The sequence below is a fragment of the Stomoxys calcitrans genome, chromosome 5, assembly GCF_963082655.1.
Source record: "Stomoxys calcitrans chromosome 5, idStoCalc2.1, whole genome shotgun sequence".
Taxonomy (NCBI): domain Eukaryota; kingdom Metazoa; phylum Arthropoda; class Insecta; order Diptera; family Muscidae; genus Stomoxys; species Stomoxys calcitrans.
In genome coordinates, this window is record NC_081556.1 from 58656279 (window position 1) to 58670322 (window position 14044).

The 14044-nt window shown below is 38.9% G+C and overlaps 1 protein-coding gene across 3 annotated transcripts; it reads right to left on the reverse strand.

Moving 5' to 3' along the window:
• Positions 1–9447: 9447 nt before the first annotated feature.
• Positions 9448–13576, reverse strand: LOC106087990 (tyrosine-protein kinase Shark). Of its 3 annotated transcripts, none has more exons than XM_013253264.2 (8): positions 13511–13576; positions 13124–13205; positions 12580–13067; positions 11986–12516; positions 11162–11877; positions 10446–11086; positions 10213–10384; positions 9448–10157 (listed from the first exon to the last, which is right to left on the reverse strand). In XM_013253264.2, exons 2-8 carry the CDS (start codon positions 13197–13199, stop codon positions 9833–9835), a joined length of 2949 nt encoding a protein of 982 aa, XP_013108718.2. In that variant the 5' UTR covers positions 13200–13205; positions 13511–13576; the 3' UTR covers positions 9448–9832. The 3 variants fall into 3 exon arrangements, with proteins under 3 accessions (XP_013108718.2, XP_013108716.2, XP_013108717.2); XM_013253262.2 differs by lacking the exon at positions 13511–13576 and adding an exon at positions 13273–13383; XM_013253263.2 differs by lacking the exon at positions 13511–13576 and having other exon boundaries at positions 13124–13265.
• Positions 13577–14044: the final 468 nt, after the last annotated feature.

Genomic DNA, 14044 nt, shown 5'->3' on the forward strand with positions numbered 1-14044 from the left:
TCCAAGTCGGGGCATAGACACAAATGCATCTCTTTTGTATTCTCTTGGTATCTAACTGAGACTTTTATTTTCCCCAAAACTCGGTAGTGTTTTCCACCAGCCGCGGTAACCCTGCTCGAGAGAGGTATAATTGGAATATCTAGTTCCTCGACGATTTCCCTGCAGTTTTTACCCAAAATGCTAACCGTGGCACCAGTATCTAATAGACCTTTAACCATTTTTCCCTCAATACAAACTTCCGCGAAAACTCTAGGATCACTTGGGGCTTTCATAGCTTTAGTTATTGAATCTATTAGGAATCTCCTTTGTTGCCGCCACTCTTTGGACTTTTCCCGTAATTTGGCAATCTTCTCGGGTACTGCTCGAGTCTCAGAATTAAATATTCTTTCTCTTACTCGCTCATAGTTCTGTGTACGCTGCTCCAGTGGGACATAATGCCTCTCTTCGGGTGTAAAATTTTGTAAATTAACCTTAATACTATCCTTAACTCTACGATCTTCATTATTGTTTACAATCTCTACGACTTTATTATCTAATTCTTTTGTTCTCTGGGGTTCTCGTGCGGACGTGGTTCCCCTGTACTCCCCACGCCCTTCCTCTGGTTTCCCAGTTGGCAAACGGGGCATCTGGGAGTCACAGTGTCGGGTTTTCCACACTTATAGCAAAATAATTTTCTAAAGTCCGCTGGGCAATCCATGAATAAATGGCCTGCCTCCCGACAGTTCCAGCATGTGACACGGGTCTTCTGCTGTGGGAAACAAAGAGCCGACACACTCTCTTCTAACTCAATGGGAGTGTCTCCTTCGGACCGATCAAATCCCTGGTCACAAATCTCATTAACCTGCCTTAAGGGTCGTTGTGGCACCGGCATGGGTCTATTTTCTCGTCGTGGAAAATTTCGCTCGGCCTCAATGCATTCGATACGTAATTGTTCCACGGAGGATATCGTCATTTGATACACATGACGCTTGATATGCTCCCTGATGTTACTTTTCAAGATCTTAATCATCTCGTACTCGTATATGGGTTGCATTAAGCGCGAGCGCAATAGTCCCATTTCGTGAAAGTAAACATTTACTGCCTCATTGTGCCTCTGTTTCCTCTCAAGCAAGTCCCTTAATATGTCGAACTTCGACTGGGGTGTTTGATATTGGCTAAGCAACGCGTGTTTCAAACCGTCCCAATCGGTATTCATGTTATTCTGCCTATGGAGCCAATACCATTCTCTGGCTTGCCCAGAAACTAAAAATGAGAAATCTCTCAATACTTCAGCCCATGGTATGTCATACTGGGTTCTCATCTGCTCCAATCTGTAAATAAAATCATTCACCCTAAGATCTCTGGGATCACCGCTGAAATTGAGACCCAATTTATCAACTCTTATTCTGAGTGGCTCATTTCTAATCATAGAATACGAAGCTTGGCAATTGTCTGAAGAGGATGTTTGATTTGAGTTCCCAAACTGTATAATCGGGTAAGGATCGATATTCGACGAAGAACGCCTAGAATTATTTGGAACTCCCATGCCAACCTGCTGAGTTGTCTGGTTATTGGACACGGGTATATTCTGTATCGAGGGTGCCGATACTTGTTTGCGGACAACCTGGGACAATTCGTTCAGCCCTTTCGTCAGAGAATCTATCATCTTGCGAACATCTGCCATTTCATTTCTTACCACGTCTTTGACGTTTTCCTCAAGTGATCTCTGAATTCGCCCAGTCTCATCTAGAACCAAATCCCGAACACCTGGCGGAAAACCTTCGTCCGCGTCATTATTAGACCCTCCATTATTACTTGTGGATGGAGCTCCATTATTGTTCGTGGACGGGCCCGCCACATTCGCGTTATCTGGTTCCCTTCTTATTATGGAATTGGCTAGGTTGATGAACTGAAACCCATTCATATTAGTATTGTCTTCTGCCATTTCGTCTTCGAAGGCTAATCGCCTTTGCTTTCTTGTTCTGGTGTTATAAATGGACCTATTAAAGTCGAATGATTCGTTTCTCACTCTCTTATATTTCTTCTTAGAGCGTGTGTTATAGCTCATGACTCCAATTACCGATCAATAATGAAACTCGTAGACTGACGAGTTAATTTTTTCCCAATATTTGTTATTACTTAAAAGTTAATAAATATTCACAAAAATGTTTTACAGAACAAATATTAATTAATCACGAACATGAATTAAATTACTAATACATAAGACATAAACTACCATTTGTTAATAAAAGATACAGCAATTTTAATTTTATTTGACAATCAAAACATTAAAATATGGGGGCATTGTATTTTCAGAAGCAGTGTGGATTTCTTATGTGGTTTAATTTTCTGAATTCGGTTATAAATTACAGCGCCCTCTATTGAGGTGCATCGATGTTTTCCTAGACATTTGTATAACAAGCTAACGATGACATAAAACCAACACAAACATAACTTCACTGTCCATGACATTTATTTTTCCCTACGGGAAACCAAACAAAAGCTCCTGGCTTACGGTACTCGCAATACAACTGACTTTCGTGTAAGTCCCACGAAACGGTTATTGCACTTTCCCTAACTTGAAGTTATCTTTTGTCTATATTGATAAATAATCTATTGACTCTAAAACTATACATCAAAAAAAAACTGGACGCGTACAATACAATCGTTGTCAAGTATCTAATCAACGAGCTATTGCACGTCCCGTAGTTGAAAATTGGAGAAAATATTCTCTTTAACCTATTGAAACAAAATATTGCACTTCAAAATCACTTGCCTTAGGCAAGGTTGGATGCAATACAAAATCACAGACTGTTAAAGATTCTAAACTATTTCCTTTTGGTCTATTTCTTATCTATTTAGTATTCTATTGCTATGTGCGTCGATCTCATTGCACAGATTCCCTTAACCCGCTATCACAGTGTTCAAAGGCGTCAGAATAATCGCCATTTTACAATGCGCATCAGGTACATTCTTACTTTTAGTTTGGGCGCCATCTCTGTTATGTGTGCGCTTAGTCGGCGTTCGAAATGGCTGCCGGTTAGCTGTGGAGAGACAATCAGGGCTAGGGGCCTCAACCCGCCAAATCAAACCCTGCACACAAACATCGAAAAGGAGGGGGCACTGTTTTATTCACAAACTTTACTGACTCATAATTACACACAAGGGAAAACATCAACACAGAGATCTTGGTGGAAGGATCTCACGCTAGCCCACCCAACCATGGTCCAAAAAGTCCGGCACATTAGATTATGTTGGACCCCGTACACCACACCTACGAAATCACACACTTACCACATTACTCCGCCCCCCCCCCCCGAATTTATAAATTTACCAACACATAACTTTTTCTACTATAAACTAAGACATATCAAAATTTATTAAGATTTTTATGGGTTTGAAAATTAAAGATTTTAAATTTAATATTCTTTTTTTTTTTTTTTTTTTATTTAACTTTCACTTACAATACTTAAATACACAACACAAAAAAAAAAATAAAGAACAATACTGGTTAATTAGAAACTTTTCGGCTCACTCATTATAAGGCGAGACAAAAACGATAACCTTTATCCCTTGGCCTAAGACGCTGCCCAATTGGCGCGAATTAACAACTTGACCTATCTCCTAAAAGAGCTCTCTTAAAAGACCTTTTCTGCCCTTAGTTTGCTGCAGAATCAAATTACAACCAAAAGACCGGGAATTTGGTAATCCTCCTGGCTACCTTAAGCCTTATTATACGCAAATCCAAGTATTATTCTCTTCACACTTCTTTTTTTTTTATCGTTACGCTATTTCCCATACATATTTAACACTAGATATCAATTATTTGTTTGTTTTATGATGAAAACTAATCGAATTTTTTTATTTTTTTTTTTGTTACCTCTCTTTTAGGTTTTTGGACGGCTGCCAGACAATATTAAAATCTCGCTTATGGGGACTTCACAGATATAGGACACAGACATAAATTGGTAAGACACAGCTTTTACCTTGATTCCGTTAACACATTGATTACAGATTGCCTTTTATTTCTTGTTTCAGGGTTGTTTATATATGGATGATCCCAGACAAAATCACACGGCTGCAGCACCTGGGTCAGGCCTCTTCAGCTCGAAGCTTACTCCGCACAACCCTCTCAAGCTGAGAAATTTCGCAGCCGCCAGCAATCAGGCACAGTAAGCTCGGAAAATTGGGGCTCACTGGGGAACTTTTCCACCAATAAAAATTTCGCACTGGCCCCCTTATGCGTAGGTTGGCCAGTGCTTATCGCCACTACAGGAATCAATTTCTATTACACAGAAGAAATAACAAAAATCACCAGTCTACTTCAGATTTTACATGACATCGCCACTCACATTTAAATGTATTTACAGCAAAACACGATCAAAATAAAGTTGTTAATGATGTTCAATATTCTATTTGCCTTTACTGACACTGACAACACAGATATATTTCAATTAAATACACCGACTTTTTTCTTAAATTCACAGAACTAAGTTCGCACTATTACGTCTCCTTGGTTAATGGCTTCTCTCTCTCGCCCTGGCCAGCTTATATAGGCCCATTTTCCTCCCGCCAAATGCCAATTTTCCAAGATCGACCATTTTCCTCTAACTTTCTTTATGCCGCATTTTCATTCTTTCTCCAAAATAAACAAATTTCCTTTGCGGCCCTCTTCTCAAAGACAGGGCCGGTATTAACTATTGTGAATGCCCATTCGGAATCAACTCTGATGCCTCCCCATTTAAATAAACGGACCAACGACTTATCGGACAGATTGTCATATCTGACGGATTCCATACATATCTAAAGTCAAACACCCACTTCCATTAAACGTAATGGAAAATTAATAACGCCAAATGCGCTACGCGTTGTAGGAAAATACCTATCAAATCATTAGTCCTGGGTTCCATGAGCAAACATGTCGCTGCGAATATAAATGACATACAAATGCAATGTAATTTGTCCCGGTGTAGAAGAACTCGTCAGCGCATGATTTCGATACGTGTTGTATCGTCCAATGGTATGCGGATGATTATCATTGGAAAATTTCGGTTCTAAAGGCCTGATTCAGAACAACGTGTAACATGCCGAAGCGACATGTCGCTGCTTCCATGACCCTAGTACCAACCCTGACTTACGCCTGAGTACACGCATGTGCCGTACCATACGTTGAACACTAACTATGGCCAACCCTGTCAACCATTCATTGGACATGTGCAGCCAACCTAAGCCATTTCCGCAAAACCTCACACGCCACCACCACGACAAACCCCATACCGCTGACGAAAATTTCCATCCCATTGGATGAATATATAAAAAAAACAAAAGGTGCCAATCATCGTCTGTTCCACCAAGGCAACAAGGTGGTGGCGTGTGTAGTGGAGACCAAAGGCGGTATCATAGAAACCCCACTCTTTGGTATTAGGCCACCCACCCCCCTTATCGGCATGACTCCCCTTCTTCTGCCTTCATGCTGTTGCCGTTCGCCCTACTGTGGCCTGCAACAGCGTTTCATTAAACATTTATTGGAATTGCAAGTGTGACAGATATGTGGTCATTGATGCTGAATTATCGACAAGGCAAATATGAAGATGAAAGTGACTAGTACGTCAAGAAACGACGTATGTGTGAAGATCTAGGAATGTCTTTTGCCGAATCGAAATTAGAAATTGTGCAAGAGTTGAATGATCGAGAATTAAAATGTATTGTGTAAGTCGCATACTGAGTCGAATTTGCTGTTGACGGATATTCGAAATTTTTATCGAAAAAATGGGTGTGCATTCAAAGAAGCGGCCAGTAGTGAGAAAAAAGAAGAAGAGTCGAGCGATAAAAAATACCCGAATGGTGACCAAACGAAAAAGAAACCCGAGAATGAATTGACTTGTTCCAAATGTAACGCGAAGAGACACGTTAGACGAAATTGTACTTCGCCTGTGAGATGTCTAAAATGTAAACAACCAGGTTATATTCGTAAGGATTCATCAAACAAAATATTCTCCGCGAGCTACTTATGGTGCGATAGTGAGCGATGATAAACTGGCATCAACACCAAATCAGAAATATTTATAGTTAGTATATAGTGAGATCTTATGTCGATTTTCGAAGTCAATGCATAATGATGAAATCATCTACAGTAGCAGAATGTTGTCTAGAGAGTTATCCTGTTTCGAGTGATGTGGTCAAAGGCGTAGGTGGAGGTATGATCAAAGGCGTAGGTGGAGTATGGCTTATGCCGCGAAAATAAAGAAAAGCCGATAAGTTGAAGATTTTTGCGCTGTTCGTGCCAGACGAAATCCAAATCGAAATTCCAGATTTGCCTCAATTAAAAACGAGTTTGTGGGTTAAAGAAGCCATTGTTTTACCACCGAATCATGTAGGTTTTGTTGCTGTGAAAACCTCCGAGAAAATGAGTGAAGGTCAACATGTGTATATAAATTCTACGGTAAATAGATTTGGATCGATAATTCCAGCATGTGTGATTCGTTCTAACGTCGATGGACTTGCTGTACCCATAATTAATGTAGAACAACAGATCTTCCTTTTAAGGAAGCCGAGCGTAAAGCCAAAGTTGAGTTTTGTATTTTAGATGATGAGAATACAGACTGTGAGGAGATTGGGGGCCAGATTGATTTTATTGATGTGATTGATATTAATCCCGACATAACTAAGAATGATTGGTGAGGCTTTTGAGAAGTGGTAAACGACTATAGAATGTTTGAATTTTCTATTGAGTTAACTGATAGCAGACCTGTTACTTATAAGCCGTATAGGCTTAGTGAGTCTGCGATGCAATTTGTTCAAGACGGGATGGACAAATTGAAAGGCGCAGGAATTATTGTAGACTCGGATACTGAATACGCAAGCCCGTTGCTCGTTGTCAGGAAGAGGAATGGTAAAAAGAGGATATGTATCGTTTACAGAGCAATTAATCCAGTGGCGAAAATAGGGAGTTGGTGGTTAAAGTTGTCGGAATTTAATTTTGAGATAAAGCATACACCTGGCCCTGAGAACAGACATTTAGATGTAGAATCTTGTTTCGAATGTTTTGTATTAAAAGAAGCCTGCTGGAAGAAAACAGGGATATCTACATTCAATTGACAAAATTGGTGTTCCATTTCACACTGTGCGTGCTGATCACTTAGGACAGTTTGTGAGAGGGAAATATGGAGCTCAGTATTAGTTATCATCGATGGGTTCTCGAAGTTTTGTATATTAAAATCTGTCCGAAATGTTAAAAGTGCTACAATCGTTAGAGCGATAGAAGATATATGGCAATATGTGTAAGTAGAAATCTATTATACATGTTTTAAATGCAACCGCGACCCAAGAGCCAATGAACAATGCGAGCGATTGAACCGTTCTATAACCCCCGATGTTAGCAAATTTATGTAAGAAGTCGCCTGGAAACGATTGGGACCAACATATTGGATTAGTCCAATGGATCACTAATAATACGTTTTATAATCTTTTGAAAACTACCCCATTCAAGTTACACTTCAATTATAAACCGAATGTACTTGATGATTCCGTTGAGATTGATGAGAATATTGAAGACTTGCGATCAAAAGCAATTGAACGAGCTAGAGTTGGCCAATAAAAACAACGAGAGCATTTTTACAAGAGTTTCTATAATGTTTTTACCTGGAGTTTCTATAATGATGCGAGTGATGTAATGATGGGTGCACTTGAGACTCTACTTTTCAAGGGTCCATATTCTGCAACTTAAGTTTTACCGAATGATCGTTACCGATTATCAGATTGTGTCGAACTAAAACGAAACCAACAATGTTTTGAAGGAGTGGTTTAAGCTGGCGATATGAAACATATTGAACAACCATCAGATGCTATAGATGACTGATTCCAAAAATGATTCTAATTCTGCCGAGAAGACATCAACTGAATTTTCCTGGTATCCTATCCGAAAGAAGACAATGCCAAGATTTCTAGATGACTTTATGCAGCCGTAGGATCGAGATCGATCCAAATGCAGGATGTTCGAATGTTAGATGTCGATAAATTTTATACACCTTGAAGTACAACTCTGTAATGTGATTTTATTTACAACCACTTTGTTTTTAATTAGTGTAGTATATGACCAGTCGAAGCAAGTTGATTTAACTTGAAAGTGTCAAAGCACAACAACGAAGTAAATTGCATCATATTGTATTCCTTATTATATTTAATAAACATTTTGAATATAAACTGTGAACACTCATTCTGACAAGAGTAAGACAAGTGTTTCTAAGATCCCCATATGGTTTGCGTCGTCCTACCGACAGTTTCGCTGTCGCACAGTGTTAAATGCACGTTCGTAGCCCACTGCCTTAACTCGAACTGTGGCGATCCGAAAGGCTTCGGGTTAACCAAGTTTATTGACGGCAGTCCTCTGGTCTTCCATACCAAATCTTCTACTTTTTCATTCTCCCTTACTATGCTATGGTCCGGCACTGAAAGGATGCGAATCAGAGAAGGCATTTATTTCCTTACACTCCAAGGCTGTTCGTGACCTTACCGTCCTTTATGTTATTGCCCTGATGGCCAGTTTATTGTCCGTAAAGATATTCACACTCACGTCCTTGCGCTAGCAACACACCACGTCACACTTTCCGTGATCGCCCGGATCTCTGCCTGCAGGATCTTATTATGGTCAGGCAGTCGAAACAGATCTGTCACTTGGTTCTCAATGAAGACCGCCAGGCCCACTCCGTCTTCTAGATTATATCCATCCGTGTAACTGTGCTTCTGGCAGCAGTGTCCCGCGCTCGACCTCAAGTGTCATCTCAGGTATCCGATTGGAACCCTTTTCTAATCCATCCGGGTTTCCTATCATCGCCTCGATTATATCGCGATGCTATGAACTGCTCCTATTCTATATCCATTCTCCTATCGCCTTAAGTCTCATAGCCGCAGTAACTGCCTCATACTTAATCTGTATGTCAATTAATCGGATGACTACTATAGTCTCTAGTGCTCTAGTAGACGTGGTCCTCATCACTCCGCCAAAGCCGAGACATGTTCTCCGAACCTCACTTTTCTCCATCGCGGTCCACCAAACTACTAAGACGTAAGTAAGCATTGGTCTAATCACGCTCATATAGAGCCAGTGGACTATCCTCGAATTCAAGCTCCATTTCGAGCCTACGGCCCGATTGCCTAGTGCCCACCATCTGTGGGCCTTCTTAAACGCTCCTGAATGTTACGCTTACAATTCAGTTTTCTGTCCAAAATCATCCCTAAGTATTTGACCTTGTCAGATATGGAAATCGTTCTATAGAGGAAACGTGGTGCGTCAAATTGAACCACCTTCGTCTTTCTCGTGAACAGGCAGATTTCAGTCTTCTCTGTTTTAACTTTGAGACCCCTGGGTCTAGCCCAGTCGTATGCCATTTGCATGACCCTTTCGGCCCTTCTGCATAGCTGATTCGAGTTTTTACCTCTTTGTATTATCAATTTCCAAAACAAAACAGATTATTTTCAATTGTATATAGTAGGTAATAATTCGTATATACATTTTTATTTAAAAATTGTCGACTGCTGGAACGTGCCGAATATACGCTAGCTAGCTTGAGTTTAGTGGTACAAGTTACAATGCGATATTGACATGAAAGCAAAGTACGGAACAGGGAACAAGCACACATAGTTAAATATTTATAGATTAAAATAGTGGAATATTTGTTTCTAATACTTGTAACAAAATACATTTAAAAGCTTAATTTGAAATTTCACTTTTGAAAAACGTCAAACGTTCACATTAATATAATATCATGCATAATAAGAAAATATTCAGTCGAATTTGATTAAAAAATATTTAAAATTTCGTCTGATAAAAACACTAACTTAAAACCAAAAACGTCTAGCTGATATGCTCAGTCTTTACCAACTCAAGAATATTTTGATAATCTGGATCACGGGCAAAGAACTCGGTTAAAAATCTAAAGGTCGGCCGATCCTTGGCCTTATAGTTCCAACAACTTAACATAATTTCATAGATATGGCCTGGGCATAGAGGCGGTTGAGGCAGGCGTTCGCCATTTTCTATTAATTTAATAGCTTCAACTCCTCGTATATCGCCGTATGGGGGTTCACCTAATGAAAACATTTCCCAAAGTGTGATGCCAAATGACCATACGTCGCTTGAATGTGAAAATATGCCATTATTAAAACTTTCGGGGGCGTACCTTCAGAAGACACAAATATTATAAATTATGACAACCATCTTTTTAATCAACTTACCATTTAATGGGCCACTTGCCTCCTTGGCTCGCCTGGTAGCATTCGTTGTCATTACCCAGGGCCCTTGACAAACCAAAATCACTAATTTTGGCTTGATTTCGTGATGCCAATAGTATATTTCGAGCTGCTAAATCGCGATGGACAAAATGATGTTGCTCCAAGTATTGCATACCTGAATTATTTTTGATGTGAAATTAAATGTATTATATGTATATAGAATTGTGACAACATACCGCACGCAATTTGAGACGCCCATAATTTAAGTTCATAGTTCGGATTGATTTTTGCTTTATACTCCAAAATGTAGTGCAACATAGAGCCCAAAGGCACCAGCTCTTGCACCATCATCAAAGTATCTCCCTTTGATATCCCAATGAGCTGAACAATACAGTGATGTTTAAGACGAATCATCACAGATGCTTCCCGAAGAAATTCTTTTTTATTTGTTCGACATTGCTCATCTCGGAGCGTTTTAATGGCAACTTCGCGCTTTCGTTCTTCAGACCCTGTTCCTTGTTTCAAAAATCCTCTGTAAACTGAGCCAAACTCCCCTTCACCAATAATAGATTCAAGTATGAGGGACTTGCAAGAAATAAGATAATTGGCTTTGGAGCTTCCAGGAACTGATTCTAAAGTGTTTGTTGATGTTGTACTTGATTGTCGGTTGAGATAACGTAACATTTCACTATCGTTGGAATTTGTAGATATCAGAGAATCTAACCGCTCTGGATTATGTGAAAACTCCCTTAGTTCAGCAGCTGAAGCTTCTAGATCATCTTTCGATATGTAATCATCATGTGTAGGACATTCAGTAAAAACACGAATATCAACTGTTGGTATATATCCGTTAGCATTTGGTTTGATTGGTATAGCACTAAGAAAGATGGACCACAAAGAGTTTAGTGAAAATATTAAATTATTTGCGAAATATTAAATTTATTGCGATTACCTCTCATTAGCCATGTGTCGCTCATTGGCAATAAGAACATCACTTTTTGTAAAATAATCAACTTCCTCTTCTGTTTTACACTCAAGCTTTAACTTTGCGTTCAAAAATTCTTGATGTGCCTCAGTACTAATTGCCGCATTGTTTGTTGGCACGTTATAAAACTCATGTGCACTGTTGTTGTTGTCACCTGCATTGGTATTCAAAACCGAAAAATCCGTAGAAAATGAGAGATTTTTCAGCAGAGTTGCAGCTTGTTTAAGCTCTTCTTCGTTAGTAAAATTATGGGGTTTGTCGTGGCAGGAAATTGATTTCACTTTGAGTTTACTTTTTCGCAATGTACTCATACTTTCCAATAAGTTAGATTTTTTTGGACTTTTTAACCGTAAAGTACTGAAAACGGAAGTGGTTTGCTCTTTCGACTTTTTCTTGTTATTGTTGTGATGATGTATTGTGGAAAGTGTTGGGAATGGCTTGGGGACGTCGATAGCTGGGCTTTTTGTTGGCAATTGCGACTGCGGGGAAGTATGCTGATTTGCAATCGAAGATTTTTTTGGAGTTCGTGGCATTGTAGAAAATAAAGGCAATGGAGGTTTGGGTTTAGGAAGAACGGGATATTTAAGATTCACTGGCAACCCATCAGCAAAGCGCATAAAGTGTTCTACTAAATGTTCCAATGTTGGCAAGAATGGCCCATCGTCGATATATAAAAATTTGGACTAAAATAAAGGGGAATTATTGTAAGAGTACAAGTCATCAATATAAAATTCACTTGTACTGAGTATACTAAAAAGCACTTAGCTAGCTGGGCGTATTCTCAAACTTACCGATTGAGAAATTATAAAATTTTTTACTATACCATCAAAGAGCAGAGTAAGAACATAGCCAGATCCTACAGTTTTTCGTTCTGAAAAACGAACAAGAAAACAACCAGATGGATCAATTTTTTCACTGGTATTTTTAGCAGACGAAGTTGACGGTTCTTGTGTTCTCTCCACTGATTGTTTTAGGTTTGTAGCGTAGTCCATTACAACTTTAACAGCTTCTTCGCGACTCAACGTCCCATGGTACCATTGCGATTTAAATGTATTGGCCGGTTTGAGTTTATATGCCTCAAGAAATTGTACAACTTCCTCATGATTGGCTTCTTTTGCCAAGTCTATCGGAAATTCTCCCATGGACGTACGGGGTAAAAGTGGCACATTAACTAAGAGCAATTCCTTCACTGCTTCCAAATTCCCATGCTTTGCAGCTTCATGTAAAGGCACGTAGCCATTTCGTATATTACGACCTTGAACGTTAGCTTGAGCTGCTATTAACCTTCTTATGAAAGAACCTGGTTGATGGCGAGAGGCGTACTGGAAACACAATATAAAAATAACCAAAGTCTGGAATAAAATTCACCTATGTAACGTCCTTACGTGTAAGGGCATGTAATTATCTGTATCCATGCAGTTAACGTTTACACCTGCGTTAAGCAATAAATTCAACATTGTCTCGTCACTGTGTAGGGAAGCCAAATGAATCGCAGTCATGCCCTCTTGATTTTTGGCGTCCACATTTCGATAGCCGCATTTCAGTAATTCCGATACAACTATATGATTGTTATTTATAACAGCGCGATGCAGAAGATTTGTATGGCCATGGCTTCGAGTCTCATTTGGAGGAGGGTCTTTTCGTATAAATTTCGTTAGTTTGGTAACTAAGCCATTCGCACCCTGTTGATAATACTCCACCAAAGTATCCAAGCCATGTAGTATTTTTACTTTGTCTTCAATCGAAAAAAATGCGTCTTCGCCATGTCGTCTTATTTGATAATGGCAAACCTCTCCCTCATGCAAAAGGGTCAAGACGAAATCACCTTCTGCAGTATTACTTTCCCGAACAATGAATGTCCCATCGTCTCCGTCTAAAATAAGAATTTTTATATCAAGTATTATGTACATTTTTGTTGCTTTAACTTGCCATTTTTGCATATTTCTTCAGCAGCTTCTCGGGATATACGACCGTGGAACCAACATAAATTCTCATCACGATTCATCTCGATCTATTTGCAATAAAGATACCCATGCAAAAATTTTAAGAAACAAATAATTCATATGTTATAGACCCACTTTGAACTGAGAAACTCTTTAACATTGACAGATTAAGACCAATCTACACTTAATAATAAAAAAATATAAATTAATAAATAAAAAACAATTCAATTGATCAACACCACAGACAATAACTGGATATAGATAAACCACCGACTCTTTTAAATTAAGACAAGAGCTAATTTAGTTTCGTTTTCAATTGATTGTGAACACGTTTTATTTGCTTATAAATCTGTTTAACAAAACACTTTCTAACTTTCTTGTTAGCTTCTCTTTGTTACTTGAGTTTTTTTTTTTAAGTTTTTATGTTCCCCCAATTGCTTTTTCTTCTCTCTCAGGTGAAACAAAAGAAAACGTCAGATATCTTATCGTTGTTCGTGGTTGCCGTTTTTTGAGAGAGTGAAATTCCATCTATAAGAATGTATTGTCTGTGATCAACACCAGGGATCTAAAAGTCGACTTTCGACTAATCGACTTTTTGTGTAATGGCCAGTTTACATGACACATCATTATGGGTGGTCATTGTAATAGTATTGGTGAAAGTAAGGGTGTATGCGTCAGATAACCTTGGTACAATTAGAAGGTGAAGTCTTAAGCCCAGGTGATCATTTTTTTCCAATTTCAGAGTTGTATCCAAATCCCATTAGAACGTCAAATGCTTTGTTTGAACTTAAAAGGTTCATTATATTTTGTTTCTTTTTCACATTTTTATCGTTTGAATTTATAACTTACACGTTTATAATCATAACTCTTCATCTTGTGGCCGCTACACATGATAATGTAAATAAAA

What these genes read in the sequence shown, in the direction of transcription:
- LOC106087990 (XM_013253264.2), bottom strand. Translation starts at nt 13,199, where the DNA reads ATGAATCGTGATGAGAATTTATGTTGGTTCCACGGTCGTATATCCCGA. An exon ending in ATAATTACATGCCCTTACAC is followed by an intron (nt 12,517 to 12,579) that starts GTAAGGACGTTA and finishes TTGTGTTTCCAG; the next exon opens with TACGCCTCTCGCCATCAACC. An exon ending in CGACACATGGCTAATGAGAG is followed by an intron (nt 11,087 to 11,161) that starts GTAATCGCAATA and finishes CATCTTTCTTAG; the next exon opens with TGCTATACCAATCAAACCAA.